At 37.6% G+C, this 16,648-nt stretch overlaps 1 protein-coding gene across 1 annotated transcript in view; it reads left to right on the forward strand.

Moving 5' to 3' along the window:
• UVRAG (UV radiation resistance associated) overlaps positions 1–16,648 on the forward strand; it is a 352,887-nt gene that overhangs the window by 67,396 nt on the left and 268,843 nt on the right. The window contains 2 exon segments of the mRNA XM_067750404.1: positions 2,921–3,038; positions 14,231–14,265. Of these exon segments, the coding sequence (XP_067606505.1) occupies positions 2,921–3,038; positions 14,231–14,265 (153 nt within the window).

Genomic DNA, 16,648 nt, shown 5'->3' on the forward strand with positions numbered 1-16,648 from the left:
CAAAGCTGAGTAAGAAGATTTAATTTTATTTGTTAGTGAACGTTTTTAACCTTTATATAGAATGTTTTATAGGCAGTGTTTCAAAGACATTAAAGCCATGTTAATTCCAACTTAAAAATTAAAATCTATTCAGCTTTAGTTTTGGAGATAGGTGTTTTTAGAGCACAACTTGGATGCCTAAAGCTACTGCTGTAGAAAGATACACAAAGAGCTTTTTATAACTGTGAAAGCTTAGAGCTTTGAGAAAGTATAAGGAGATTGGCTGGTGAAGAAGCCGCATGGAATGTTATCTTAAAGAGTAATTCCAAAGTCTGTGTAAATTTTAATTGCTCAGTATTTTTACTTTTCTAAGATAATTGAGCCAGTTTAGAGCATAAGACAGATTTGAATTTAACTATCTTTAGATGGGCCATTGAAGAGATAATCTGGTATTTAATTTCTGTTTAGACAAGTTCTAAAGCAGTGTATTTATGCTAGATGGTGCCACCAGGCCACGAACTACGCTAGATTGTATACCCTGGAGCAGTTAAAGGTAGATGAGTGCTGAGGATTTGCTGTAGTCCAGAAGCGCTGCTAAGATTTGAGCTCCCTTTCAGTTCTGAGGTCCATTCTTAGGTTTGAAGTGCTCTCTATTCTCCCACCATCTCGTGGGTGGGTGTCAGAGGCCACTAAGGGTTCCAGGCCACTCAGGTTCATTGCAAGGCCTAGGTCATACCAAGACCTTCTTGACTGGGTTAATTCACTGGACATATATTAATTCAGTCAAAAACCATTTATTGTGTTCCTGCTCTTTGCTAGGTACTCATCTAGATGCTGGAGATACAACAGTAAATAAAATAAAGTCTCTCCTTTATAGAACTTATAGTCTAGTTGGGGAAGATTGACAAATATCTGGAACTATCCATAATTTCATATTAGGTATAATTATACATTGTTTTGGTCAAGTAGATGTTCTGGGGAACTGAGAACCAGAGAGGATCCTTTAGGTCACCTTGACTTCTTTAATATTTCCTTGGATCATAGGGTAATATTTTGGGCAAAGGTGGGTGATATAGCCGAAGGCTGGTGGTAATTTTTGGTATTGCTATTATATTTTGGACTAGGTTTAGTTGATTTAAACTTTTTCTTATTTATTTAACTTTATTTTTTGATTATGTAAATCATTCTTATGGTACAGAAGTTAAAACCACATAAACAAGTATCAGGGAAGTCTTGCTTTTATCTCTATTCCCTCCAACCTGTTCTCACCCCAATAGGTAATAATTTTTCTGCATTTCTGGTTTAACCTCCCAGTGTTTCTTTTTAATTGCATTAAAAAGAAACAGTTCAGTTAGAGAATAAGGAAGGAGGAATCTTCTCTCCTTAACTTTGAAGCATAAATGGATTTCCTTAAAGAGAGTAGTATTCTAGATTAAGGGGCTAGCATTAGCAAAAGCATGGAGCTAGGACCATGCATGATCTTTTTCATGGAACCTTAATCAGTCACGTGTGACTAAGGGGTTGGGTATGTGGAAGATCTAGTGGGCAATAAGGATAGGTTATGGAGAGGTCGGATTGCACAAGGCTTTGAAAGGAATAATGGGAAGTTTGTACTTTATGCTGGAGGCTTTGGGTAATGTTTTCGGGTTTTTGAATAGAGGACCAAGTTTGGAATCTTATGGCAGAATAGATGTGATTGTTGTGTATAGGCAATTAATAGTTCCTGTCAATTTAAAATCTTGACTGAGAAGGTTGATGAAAAATATATAGTAGAAGGAAATAGTTGCTGTAATCCAGGGTGTGAAATGGAAACCTTTGGCAGATTGTAGAAATATAAGTCTTTTAGAGTAAGCCCTAGGAACTTTTTGTAAGTACATTTGGGGCTTTTCGTACTTTGAGTATTAACCAAATTTATTAGACAATAACGTTCTCTGTCAAAGAATCTTAATCTCTAGATTGGGAGAAAGGATTGGGTTGGTATGTGCACTGAAGGGAAGAACTGAACTTTTCTGGCTGACTGCACATGTAATTAAAGATGGACTTAGCAAAGTGGGCTTTCAGCCTGAAGGGAGAGCTTTAAGCATATTTAAAACTGAGCCCATGGTTTCTATTTTTAAGTCTCTGAAAATAACGATCTGACACAGGGAACTAGCTTCTGAGAATGAATCTGTTGTGCTTAGACTTCAGCATTGCCAACGTTTTCTCTTTCTGATGTGAGGTGATTTGGCTGTGCCCTAAGTTATCTCATATTTTGGTTGGTTTCTACTGTTGTTTATGGAGCTTTGCCTTTCCAACACTTGTGACTCCAAGTGATTCATGCATCCTAGTTGGAGAAATTGTTGGGAAGGACGCCTGATTAGGAAATAGGGGCTGGTTAACTGCTAGTCAAGTGAGAATTTAAGCTGGCAGCAGTTGGGTTACCGGCTGGATGGAGTGAACAGTGAGTTATTGCTTTTATTTTTTGGCTTTGGCTTCTTTTCCTGGTTGTAATAGATGATCTGGCGTCAGACTGAGCTAGCAACAGAGGTGTATGTATGTAATAATGGCTGATTTTCTGTTGGTGTGAGGTGGACTTTGCATGTCTACAAGCATCCTTCCAAAGGGAAAGAAGCAAATTACTATTATACTTAGTTTATGTTCCAGGAAATACTAACGCTATTCTACAGGTATATAGCATTGATATAACATTTATGCTTTTCAAGAATGTTTCATATCTGTTATTTCATGCTCCCAACAACCTTGTAAATGATATAGGGCAGGAATAGTTCCTATTTGACAGAAGAGATGCTGAGGCATAAATAAGAGACTGGGTTAAGGTTGCTGGCTCAACAAATAAACGACTGGGACAACTTACTATATTTTATGTTTGAATTGTAACTTTCAGAAAGCTTTATAGGAGGAAAAAGCTGAATACTCTTCTTTTTTTGTGATTATTTTTCAGCGACGTCTTAGACATCTTCGGAACATCGCTGCCCGGAACATTGTTAATAGGAATGGCCATCAACTCCTAGATACCTACTTCACACTTCACTTGTGTAACACTGAAAAGGTATATAAAGGTAAGGGAATCTGGACTTGCCACCCACAGATCGTTGCATCTCATTTTTATTCTTTTGTAACACAGATGATTCTCAGTGCCTCTTGCTAGCATTGCTTATTAGAAAGCTAAGTTGTCATGCTGTCTGAAAATATTTCATGAGCAGTTGTTACACATATTGAAGAAACATGTCTTTTGGATAGTTCTTTCAGATAACTGAGACTTACATTGATAAATTTATTATTCCTTTATGAATGTTGACGTTTAATATCTGTATTCCAGTAGCTGTCATTTAAAGTAGGCTATTTGATGGGACTTCCCTGGTGGCGCAGTGGATAAGACTCCGTGCTCCCAATGCAGGGGGCCCGGGTTTGATCCCTGGTCAGGGAACTAGATCCCACATGCATGCCACAACTAAGAGTTCGCATGCCACAACCAAGTAGCTGGCAAGCCACAACTAAGACCTGGCTCAACCAGAAAATAAATAAATAAAATAACTAAAACTTAAAAAAATTATTTTAATTTATAAAAAAAAGGTTATTTGAGGGACTTCCCTGGCAGTCCAGTAGTTAAGACTTTGCCTTCCAATGCAGGGGGGTGTGGGTTCGATTGCTGGTGGGGGAGCTAAGATCCCACATGCTTCCCAGCCAAAAAACCAAAACATAAAATGGAAACAATATTGTACCAAATTCAATAAAGACTTTGTAAATGGTCCACATCAAAAAAATCTTAAAAAAAAAAAAATAAAACAGGTTATTTGAGTCCAGTATCCAGCACTAATTTGCTTTTCTTTAAAATATAATTCATTCCTTTACTATTATGGTAAAATTTGGACCTAGTTCATATCTTCTCATATCTGTACTACTTTGTGTATATGGGGTCATTTTTAGAAGAATGGCATGGTTTCTTTGAATTCAGTTCCACATTGAAATGTGGATTCTTCCATAAGTGATAATTCTAAGAGTACATCAGATATTTGAGTCAAAATCACAAGCATCTTTTGAATACATATTGGATGAAAGGCACTTTGGTATAATCAGTTGACCTGTGTTGGTTGCTGTAAGAGAGGAAGCATGGTATAAGGACAGGAATATTGGGTTAGGATTGAAACTACATTGATACTAGTGCTAGCTATTTCAGCTAGTATATAAGTGTATACTAGCTGTATACTATACACTAAAATAGCTATATGCTAGTTATGTGTTTTTTGGACAGAGATCATGGCTTTTTTAGCCTCACTTTTCCCATTTGTAAAGTGGAGATAATAAGGTCTTAAGAAGTCAGGCAAGACAGATTTTTATGAGGATCAACTGAGATAAGGTGATAACACTTGGTAACATGTGAGTAAAGGTCTATTTATATTAATAAAAGGTGGCATTATTTTAATTTTTTTCTTTTTTTTGGCCGCGCTGCACGGCATGTTGTATCTTAATTCCCCGATCAGGGATTGAACCCGTGCCCCCTGCATTAGAAGCGCGGAGTCTTAACCACTGGATCGCCAGGGAAGTCCCAGATGGCGTTATTTTAAAAAGAGGTACTAAGGACTTATTTGAATTCTATCCTGTGGCAAAGATGAAAAATTCAAATGACATTTTATGTTTTTGGTTTTAATTTTAAAAATTGTTATTAAAGCAGTAGTTGTTTAACAACTTTTTTCTTTTTTTAATTTCAATACCAGTATATGCTAATTTAAAAATTTAATCAGAAATTATATAGAGTAGAACCCCCCCCTTCATATACAAGTGGCATATCGAAGGGTAAAAAAAAAAGGACTCTAAATTCCGCCATTTTTACAGTTTTATTTCATTCTTATTTTTGATTCTAACCATTGCATATTTTTAAAACAATTGTACTAATCTGAATGAGTAACACTAGCTACTATAACAAATACCACGAGTCACTCAGTGACTTGACATAATAAATTTCTTAAACACTAAGTCCAATGTAGGTGTTCTTTTTCCCAATAATAGTTATAAGTATTTATTAAGAAGTAAGGAAATTTAGACTTAAATCTAAAGTCTCCCAGTTCTTGAGCAGCAAACGATAGCTAGAAAGCAGGCTTTTCACAAGTATAATCAATTCTTTAATTTATTTGCTTTTCAGTTTTCACTGGAAGGCATAATGTGGTTTGCAGAAGCAGACAAATATTTATTTACTTATTTATTTATTAGCATTTAAACATATCTAATTTATTTATTTTTTAACATCTTTATTGGAGTATAATTGCTTTACAATGTTTTGTTAGTTTCTGCTGTATAACAAAGTGAATCAGCTATATGTATACATATATCCCCATATCTCTTACCTCTTGTGTCTCCCTCCCACCCTCCCTGTCCCACCCCTCTAGGTGGCCACAAAGCACGGAGCTGATGTCCTGTGCTATGCGGCTGCTTCCCACTAGCTATCTGTTTTAATGTAGGTGTTCTTTATCAGATATTGGCTTGGCAGCTGTCTTCTAAGTGGTGACTCAGGTATCCAGGCTCCTTCTATTTTGGAATGATGCTTCTGGTATGGCAAGAGCAAGGGATTATTTGAGGGAGATTTTTTTTTTTTTTTTTGCGGTACGCGGGCGTCTCCCTGTCGTGGCCTCTCCCGTTGCGGAGCACAGGCTCTGGACGCGCAGGCTTAGCGGCCATGGCTCACGGGACCAGCTGCTCCGCGGCACGTGGGATCTTCCCGGACCGGGGCACGAACCCGTGTCCCCTGCATCGGCAGGTGGGCTCTCAACCACTGTGCCACCAGGGAAGCCCGAGGGAGATTTTTTTAATGGAAATGGTCCACACGAATTCCACAACATTCCATTAGCTGTATGTCAGTTGCATCATCCTTTTTAGATGAACAGGGGACTGAGAAATGTTGTCTTCCTATGTGTCCAGAAGAAAAATGAAAGTTTGGTCACTATTTGTCCGAAGGGTGTAAGCATTTTTGCAGATCTTAATGTGTTTGGTCTGCTGCTCACTAATTGGTTTTATCACTAGTAATATATGACAGTGCCAGAGTACTTCACATTTTTGATAGGTTTCTATATAATTAGTTCTTGGTTATTATCTTGGTTAGAACTTCTGTGTCCTTGCTCCATTATTATCTCTGATAATAGTTACTAATATTGAACTTGGTACATTTTAGGTATTTGGTAAATGATAGCAATTATTATTGGAATTGTAATGTCAACAAGCATAATCGTAGTTTCCAAAAAGAGTAGTCATGGGACTGGTTGATGACCATGATGTTGAAAACTTGTCTAAGAGGGGACTTCCCTGGTGGTCCAGTGGGTGAGACTCCATTCTCCCAATGCAGGGGGCCCGGGTTTGATCCCTGGTTGGGGAACTAGATCCTGCATGCATGCTGCAATTAAGAAGTCCGCATGCCCCAACAAAGATCCCGCATGCCACAACTAAGACCCTGCGCAGCCAAAATAAATAAATAAAAATATAAAAAAAGGGAAAAAAACTTGTCTAAGAGATACGATGAAAGCAAAGTGATTTTTTTTTGTTCCTGTTTTTTTTTTTTTGTCTTCTTCTCTAGCTCTGTTTATTTCTTGAGCTTAGAAGTTATTAAGGACTGTTTCTTGAAGTTATTTCAATAAAATGATTGTTAACACAGGGAATTGTTGGTTTCAGACCACAGGGAAGTCCCGTGTCTAGTAGTGGTATTGAGTCTGTCACTAATCGGCAAGCCGTTTGGCTAGGGCATTTAGTTCCTCTTGCGTGCCGTTAGCTAATTTATCTCTAAAATGAGAGGACTGATGACTTCCTACTGCTCCAAAATGTCATGGTTGAATGAAGTCTATTATGTCTTCTTTTTGGGCCCACATGTTATGCTCTATAACTTTTAACTACCATAGGAGGAGCCAGGAAGCTCTTTCCTTAGTAAACTAATTAATACCACCTTATGTTCTTGGACCTGTGATGATAAACATGAATATTCATTGCATGATCATTATGTGGCCCTTGGTGTAGGATGACCACGATGGAAGGCCTCTGGGCTTTTCTTACAAAGCCACCTGTACCACCTGTCTAGTGGCATCATTTCTCAGTTTCAAAAGAAGTTTTTTTTTTAATTAGAAGAATATCTGAAATGCTGATTTCTAAGTTATTCTTTTATTTCAGCTGAATTCACAGGAGAGCATAAGAAGTTACGTGTGAGTTTTTTTGATTTTTGACATTTTTTTAATGCTCTTAGGAGATGGTCTATTTTTCAGGTAGTTCAAATCGAACACCATTTATTACATTCCCAGAGAACAAAGCCTTGTGTTAATGGATGAGGAGCAATGTTCTAATCCTGGTTCCCTCTTAAACTTGGAAGTTGTGTAAAATCAAGTTTGTTCTTCAGCCACAGTTATTTTCTCACCCATGAAATGTGAGCGCCTGTCCTTTCCTGGAATACCAACCAGTTATTTTGAATACATTAGAAGACAACCTCTATATAATCCAATTTGGTGATCTCATGAATGTCTCATAGTTTTAAATATCACTTATCACCCTAACAACTCACAAATGTATATCTTTAGCTTCAGCCTCCCCCCTGAACTCATGCTCCTGTATTCAATTGCCTACTCTACATCTCCATTTGGAGTCTGGTAGATACCTTAAACTTGATATACTCAGCACTGAGATTCTGATGTTCCAGCTCTGATCTACCTCCTGTATTCGTCCTTTTATCAGAAAATGACAACTCTGTCCTTCTATTTCTTTGGCCAAAAACCTTGGAATCATCCTGGATTGTCCTCTTTTATATTCCACATTCCATCTTTCAGCAAATGCTTTTGGTTCTTACTACCAAATTGTATCCATAATCTTTTCCCTTCTTACTACCTCCAAACCACTATCATCTCTTGCCTGAGTTTGTTGAAGTAGACTTCTAACAGGTCTGCCTGCCCACTCACTCTTTCTAGTGTGATCTCAACCCAGATCCTATTAAAATCAAAGTGAGGTCATGTTATTCCTCCCCTCAAAACCCTCCAGTGGCTTCTCATTTCATTCAGAGTAAAAGCTAAAGTTCTTTTGGTTTCTTAGGCCTTTCATGATATGGCCGTCTGTGACCTCCTTCTACTCTTCTAGCTGTCTCTGTTCCCACCCAACTGCCCTTGTTGCTGTTCCTTGAATTCATCAAGTTGACTTCAGTTTAAAGGCCTCTGCACTGGCTGTTTCTTTGGCCTGGGCACTCTTTCCTCCTGATAGCCACATGACTAGCTCCTCTGCCTTCTTTCAGGTCTTAAATCCAAATGTTTTCTCAGAGAAACTCTCCTTGATCACTGACTAACCCCTTTTTAAAATTGTGACTATTCTCCTCTCTGTCTTTTGTGCTTTATTTTTCTCCACAGTACTCCCGATTGTCTGACATAACTGTATGTTTAATTATTTGGCTAATGCGTGTCCTCTTCACTAGAATGTAAGCTCCATATGGGCAGAAATTTTTAGGTCAGTTTTGTTCACTACACTATTTCCAGTACTTGGAACAATGCTTGGCACAAAGTAAGCCCCCAAATATTTTCATTTAACTTTTTGACTAGCTAATGCCGTACATAGTTCAAAATATACGTAAAGGTTTATATTAAAATCTTCCTTTCACCTGTCCCATCTCCCTAGTTTTTCACCCCACCGTTGTTTACCTTTACTGAGATTCCTTATGCAAATGCAAGTAAAAATAGTACCAAATTTTTTTTTATATATATATATATATATATATGTATGTATGTATGTATGTATCTGTGCCTTGTATTATTTTATTTTTTTGCAGTACACGGGCCTCTCACTGTTGTGGCCTCTCCTGTTGCGGAGCACAGGCTCCGGACGCGCAGGCTCAGCGGCCATGGCTCTCGGGCCTAGCCGCTCCACGGCACGTGGGATCTTCCCGGACTGGGGCATGAACCCGTGTCCCCTGCATTAGCACGCGGACTCTCAACCCCTGCGCCACCAGGGAAGCCCTGTGCCTTGTATTTTTTACTTAATATAATTTAGATGTTTTTCCATATTATTTCGTAGAGAGCTTCTCTAATTTTCTTTTGTTTCTTTTTAGTTTTGCATTGAACAGATGTACCATAATTTATTTAATTGGCTCCTATTGGTAGACATTTAGGTTGTTCCAGGCTTTTGCTATACACACAGTACTGCAGTGAACAATTTCATTGGTATACATTATTTTGTATGAGTGCTAGTATGGCTATAGGGTAAATTCCAAAGAGTGGAAGTGCAAAGAGAATGTGTACTTAGAGTTCTGATAGATATTGTAAAACTGCCGTTGTTGACATTCCCACTTGCTAGGTACAGGTACCCTTTTTCCCACAGCCTGACCAACAGACTGTGCAGTCAGACTTCTGAAATTTTGCCAATCTGATAGGTGAAAAATAGTTTCATAGTAGAGTTAAAGTTTGTATTTCTTCTATTATGAGTGAGGTTGAGATACTAAAAAAGCATTTGTTGAATAAATGGAATGCTGTACAACAGCCAAAACATGCCATTGGAACCATGTTCTGCAATCTCTCCTTGCTTTGTTTGTTTAGGTCTTAGCATGGATAGAGAAGCATTTGTATCTAATAGACCCTTTCATGTAGAGCTAGTCTTGGATGATATCTTTTTGAAAATTTACATTCTTTTTGAAAATTTACATGTCTAATAGTTTTGCTCAAGTCGAGTTAATAAAAATTCATAGAATTGTATTAATAAAAATTACAGCTTATAAAGTATTCACTATTTCATTTGAGCCTCATAACAGCCCTGTTATTTTCTAGGTGTCATTCTCCTGTGAAAGGTGAAGAAACTATGGCCCAGATAAGTTAATTGACTTGTCCAGGGTCAAGCTTACACATGGTACACTGGGGGACCGAACTATTTTTTTACTCTAAATTTTCCTAAATTCTCTATTCTGTTGTGCGCCATGCTGCTAATTTCATTGACAATAATGTAAGTGTAACAGAGTGATAGACAGTGTAGGCCCACATTTAACACTTTAGAAATTACCTCAGACTCAGTGATTCCTTTCCAAACTGTATGGCTCCTTTGTTGACCTCTATCTATTTAAATTAGCAAGTCCATTTTGAGGATCTAATGGAGAAGGCAAATTGTTTCGTTTCATTTATATATACAGTTAATCAGCAAAGTTTTGGAAGAAATAATGATGCTGTTCATCTTCTTAGAGCTGGAGATACATATTTTGGGGACTGTTTAATTTAGACACTTTATAGATTAAGCTGAGGAATTCTCTCTCACAAGGGAAGAGGAATATCTTAATTTTTTTCACTGATTTTAAAAGTGTTACCTACTTGCAGCAAATTCAGACAATACAAAAGTGTATTAAATACAAAAATGTATTAAGTGAAAGTACCTTGTAATAACAAACAACACATTTTTAGCACAAAGTCTTTTTTTTTCTAATAACATATTTGGTACATATAAATTAGAGTATATGTATGCATATTAAAAAAAGAACATATATATATACACACATACATACATATGTACATTTATGTAGTCAATTTATGATCGGCATTGGTGAACCATTTGGGAAAAAATGAAAAGAATAATACTTAGGGTTGCCTAGTGTTAAGTGGGGTTGTAAAGTGGTACATTTTTAGAGAACAATTTGGCAATATCTGTCAAATTCAAACTGTATTTTTCCTTTTATCTTGCAATTTTACTTCTAAAAGTTTATCTTATAGATTCAAGTGTCTTAGGGTATATGTCTTTCAAAGATTATTTATAATATTACTTGAAATATCCAAAAATTAGCAGTAACTTAAATGTTCATCAATAGAAGTTTCCTTTTAAAAACAATTAGAATTATCCCTTCTCTTAATTAAAATAATTGTGCAAAATAGGAAAATTAGAAAACTGCCAAGCAAAAAATAAAAGCAGCCCAACCCTATCACCTAAAATAAATGTTGTAAACATAATTGTAAAACTTTGGATCCTGTTGTAAATTCTCTCATAGAACCTGTTTTTTTCACTCATTGTGACTATCTCACCACAAAATAGAATGATTATCCTTATTATTATTAATTTTTTAAGGGAAGATAAGCATAAAGTAGTGTAGATGGTATGTTTTGGAAAGAAACATTTTAACCAAGAGAGCTTGCCCATAAGAATTTTATATCCAGGTCCACTTTTCCTTTACTGCTTGATGGTTCCCAAACTTCAGTCCTGTGGACTACTTCAACAAGTTTCACTGTCTTCGATGCTACTTAACATATTTAACATATTTAACATACTTAACATATTTTTAAAAGTTCAGTATGTCTAAACTCATGTCTAAGCATAATCTATGAAGTTGTTGATTCAAGAAAAAATTTATTGAGTGCCTACCCTGTGCCAGGAATAGTTTTACATGCTGAGGAGACAACAGTTACACAAAAATGTTACTGCCCTTATGGAGCTTACAATTAGGGGTTGGATAGATGAGACATACATTTCAATATGTTAGAAAAAAATAAAGTTTGTTCATGTATCACCTAAAATGGTCTCATATATCAGTGGTATGTACATCACCCTTGGAAAATATTTCCCTATAGCAACATAAGGATACAGGGTCCTTGTAGGCTCTGCATTGACAGAGCACCACGGAAGTGACTTCGGCAGGGTCAGCAGAGGGAATGTTGGAGGGTTGTTAAGAATGTCTGTCTGTTTTTGTGCCAGTACCACACTGTCTTGATTACTGTAGCTTTGTAGTATAGTCTGAAGTCAGGGAGCCTAATTCCTCCAGCTCCGTTTTTCGTTCTCAGTATTGCTTTGGCTATTCAGGGTCTTTTGTGTTTCCATACAAATTGTGAAATTTTTTGTTCTAATTCTGTGAAAAATGCCAGTGGTAGTTTGATAGGGATTGCATTGAATCTGTAGATTGCTTTGGGTAGTAGAGTCATTTTCACAATGTTGATTCTTCCAATCCAAGAACATGGCAATGGAACAGGATAGAAAGACCAGAGATAAACCCACGCACATATGGTCACCTTATCTTTGATAAAGGAGGCAGGAATGTACAGTGGAGAATGTACAGCCTCTTCAATAAGTGGTGCTGGGAAAACTGGACAGGTACATGTAAAAGTATGCGATTAGATCACTCCCTAACACCATACACAAAAATAAGCTCAAAATGTATTAAAGACCTAAATGTAAGGCCAGAAACTATCAAACTCTTAGAGGAAAACAGGCAGAACACTCTATGACATAAATCACAGCAAGATCCTTTCTGACCCACCTCCCAGAGAAATGGAAATAAAAACAAAAATAAACAAATGGGACCTAATGAAACTTCAAAGCTTTTGCACAGCAAAGGAAACCATAAACAAGACCAAAAGACAACCCTCAGAATGGGAGAAAATATTTGAAAATGAAGCAACCGACAAAGGATTAATCTCCAAAATTTATAAGCAGCTCATGCAGCTCAATAACAAAACAACAAACAACCCAGTCCAAAAATGGGCAGAAGACCTAAATAGACATTTCTCCAAAGAAGATATACAGACTGCCAACAAACACATGAAAGAATGCTCAACATCATTAATCATTAGAGAAATGCAAATCAAAACTACAATGAGATATCATCTCACACCAGTCAGAATGGCCATTATCAAAAAATCTAGAAACAATAAATGCTGGAGAGGGTGTGGAGAAAAGGGAACACTCTTGCACTGCTGGTGGGAATGTGAATTGGTACAGCCACTGTGGATGTTCCTTAAAAAACTACAAATAGAACTACCGTATGACCCAGCAATCCCACTACTGGGCATATACCCTGAGAAAACCATAATTCAAAAAGCGTCATGTACCAAAATGTTCATTGCACCTCTATTTACAATAGCCAGGAGACGGAAACAACCTAAGTGTCCATCATTGGATGAATGGATAAAGAAGATGTGGCACATATATACAATGGAATATTACTCAGCCATAAAAAGAAATGAAATTGAGCTATTTGTAATGAGGTGGATAGACCTAGAGTCTGTCATACAGAGTGAAGTAAGTCAGAAAGAGAAAGACAAATACCGTATGCTGACACATATATATGGAATTTAAGAAAAAAAAATGTCATGAAGAACCTAGGGGTAAAACAGGAATAAAGACACAGACCTACTAGAGAATGGACTTGAGGATATGGGGAGGGGGAAGGGTAAGCTGTGACAAAGTGAGAGAGTGGCATGGACATATACACACTACCAAACGTAAAATAGATAGCTAGTGGGAAGCAGCCGCATAGCACAGGGAGATCAGCTCGGTGCTTTGTGACCACCTAGAGAGGTGGGATAGGGAGGGTGGGAGGGAGGGAGATGCAAGAGGGAAGAGATATGGGAACATATGTATATGTATAACTGATTCACTTTGTTATACAGCAGAAACTAGCACACCATTGTAAAGCAATTATATTCCAATAAAGATGTAAAAAACAAAAAAGAATGTCTGTCTGAACCTCTGATACAGTCTCTCTTTTGATTGTATCTTCAGGTTTTGTAACATTTACAACGTTAATGAAGGTTTGTAGAATCATGAACGTTTAGTGCTTAGAGGACCTTGGTTATTAGTCTGATTGTCAGAATTGTCTAATGAAGAAATGGGCTCAAGGAAATGAGAAGCAGAATGTTAATGACAAGTAGAACTAGAACTTAGGTTCCCTGGTTGCTAGATGAGTGTTCTTTCCACAGTACTACAATGGATAATTATTGGAGATGTTTGAGAAAAACAGAGAGTATAGAATTGGCTGTAGACAATGGCAGTTGGTAAGGGAGAATGAACTCTGAGTTTTTAAGGGCTTACCTTAGAATCTGGGGTAAAAGGAGCCAGTAAGGGAAAAATCACTAAATTAAATCTTAACAGATTTTGACCTTTCTTTACTAATGTTTTTTTCCCTTTAAAACATTTAATTTAAAATAAGAAGGTCCTACTGTGTGTAGCACAGGGAACTATATTCAATATCCTATAATAAACCATAATGGGAAAAGAATATGAAAAAGAATATGTATATATACGTACAACTGAATCACTTCGCTATATACCGGAAACTAACACAACATTGTAAATCAACTATCCTTCAGTTTAAAAAAACTTTTATTTAATCATTATTTCTATTTTAATTTAAATTTTTACAGATAAATATATGTAGAGAATAGATCCCTTGAAAATGTTTTAAGTGTTTTTACTAGAGCATATGTTAAAAAATTTGTTGGATTAAGAGTTAGTGAGCTTATTTTCTTCCATGTCACTTACTGTTCTTTTTCTTCTTTTCCAGAATTTTATAGGAGTGAAGTGATTAAGAATTCCTTGGTAAGTTGGCTTTTTGACAGGTACATATGACTAAGCCTATAACTCCTATTTTAGAAAATGCTGAGACATAAAATAAGTTGGGGCTTCCCTGGTGGCGCAGTGGTTGAGAGTCTGCCTGCCAATGCAGGGGACACGGGTTCATGCCCTGGTCTGGGAAGATCCCACATGCCGCGGAGCAACTGCACCCGTGAGCCATGGCCTCTGAGCCTGCACGTCCAGAGCCTGTGCTCCGCAACGGAAGAGGTCACAACAGTGACAGGCCCGCGTACTGCAAAAAAAAAAAAGAAAAAAAAAAAAAGTTGAAGTTCAGTTTTGGTGTTATGATAATTCTACAGTTAAATCTTCTGCTCAGTTATTGCTTAAATCTTCATTGATTTGTTCATTGTTGTATCTCTAGTGCTTAGAGCATGCCTGGCACAAAGTACGTGCTTGATAAATATTTGCTGAGTGAAATGATATTTTTTCTGTTAAAAACTTGTGTGTTTTTTAAAAAATCATTCTATAATTTTGTCACTTCTATTACTATTGAGGTTTTGAAAAAATAATTAACTAATTTTATTTTTGGCTGTGTTGGGTGTTCGTTGCTGCACACCGGCTTTCTCTAGTTGCGGTGAGCAGGGGCTACTCTTTGTTGCGGTGTGTGGGCTTCTCATCCCGGTAGCTTCTCTTTGTTGCAGAGCACGGGCTCTAGGCACGTGGGCTTCAGTAGTTGTGGCACACGAGCTCAGTAGTTGTGGCTCATGGGCTCTAGAGCGCAGGCTCAGTAGTTGTGGCGCACGGGCTTAGTTGCTCCGCGGCATGTGGGATCTTCCCGGACCAGGGCTTGGACCTGTGTCCCCTGCATTGGCAGGTGGATTCTGAACCACTGCGCCACCAGGGAAGTCCCCTGTCGAGGTTTTTGACTGTTTGACTTACCAAACATCATAATAAATGATACCTTTGTATGTTGTTGTTAAGAATTTTATGTCTAGGGCCATTGCATAGGCTCCTTCCACTTGTTTTTTGGCGATAGCATTGCTCAGTTAGAAAGTTGGAAATGTCCTACTTTTGATAATGGGTACACTAGATATTTGCATAAATGGCTCAATTTATTCGGCCATGTTGATAAAAAGAAGAGATTTTTGGTACTGATAATATCCTTTTAACAGTCCAAGACCATCCTGGATTTGGCCCCTGTCCACCTTTTCAACCTCATCTGCTAACAGTTTTCCTCACTCATTGTGTTCCAGGCTTACCTCATTTTTCCAGTGCCAAACTTGTCTTGTTCCTTATGCTGCAGCACCTGTTTCCCCTCTTCTTCACTTGGCTGAATACTCCTTTGAAGTCTGAGCTATGTCACTTCAGCCAGGCCTTCTATGACTATTCTATCTAAAGTAATTCCCTTTCCACTCTTATTTACATCACCCTGTTTTGTGTTTTTTTAGAGCATTTGTCACTGTTGGAAATTCTTGTCCATTTATCTGTTTATTATCTGTCTCCCACCTACAAGAATGCAAGTTTTATGAGAGCAGGAACCTTGCCAGTCTTGTTCTCCTCTGAAACCTTAGAGTCTAGAATATTGCAGATGCTCAGTGAATATTTGTCAGATGAATAAATGGATATCAGTGATGTGTTATATTTACAGAATCCTTTTACATATGTTGTCTCATTTTGATCCTTAGAACAACTTGTAAGGTAGACGGGGTAGATCTTAAGAAACTGACATCCAGAGAGACTCAGTGGTTTTTGCAGAGTCACACAACTGAGGGACCAGAACTCCAGGTCCAGACCTTCCATCTTCAAGTCTCTACTACTCTTTCCTCTTCATCAAGCTGTCTTCACCGCCCAGCTTGTGGGATCTTAGTTCCCCCACCAGGGATTGAACCTGCGCCCTCGGCAGTGAAAGTGTAGAGTCCTAACTACCGGACCACCAGGGAATTCCCTATATAGGATTTTTTGTTTCAATTTAAATCAAGAGATACATTGTAAATGTCAGACTGAGCACACTGTAGTGCAGAGATACATTTTAAATGGCAGACTGAGCACAGGTAGTGCCAACAGTGGGCCTAGCTCGAAAGAACTGATACTAAGAACAACTATTTTTAAGGTTGTTCATTTAGAGACGATGACACCTGATGACTGCCACCTGGTGGTCAAAGAGTGTAGGACCTTATTCATTTTAACATTTCTAAAGTCAGAATTTATCTTACAGTGGAAGAAAAATGCTTGTTAGAATTGATGCTAAATTGGAATACGTTAGATGGTAATAAATATAATGGAGTAAAATAAAGCAGTATAATGGAGTATCTGGCAGGGGTGGTTGCTGAATTTCTATGGCAGTCACATAGAAGATCTCATCTGAGCAGACACCTGAAAAAAGTGAGGGAACATACTGTGTATCTAG

This window comes from Pseudorca crassidens, chromosome 9, assembly GCF_039906515.1.
Source record: "Pseudorca crassidens isolate mPseCra1 chromosome 9, mPseCra1.hap1, whole genome shotgun sequence".
Classification (NCBI taxonomy): Eukaryota; Metazoa; Chordata; class Mammalia; order Artiodactyla; family Delphinidae; genus Pseudorca; species Pseudorca crassidens.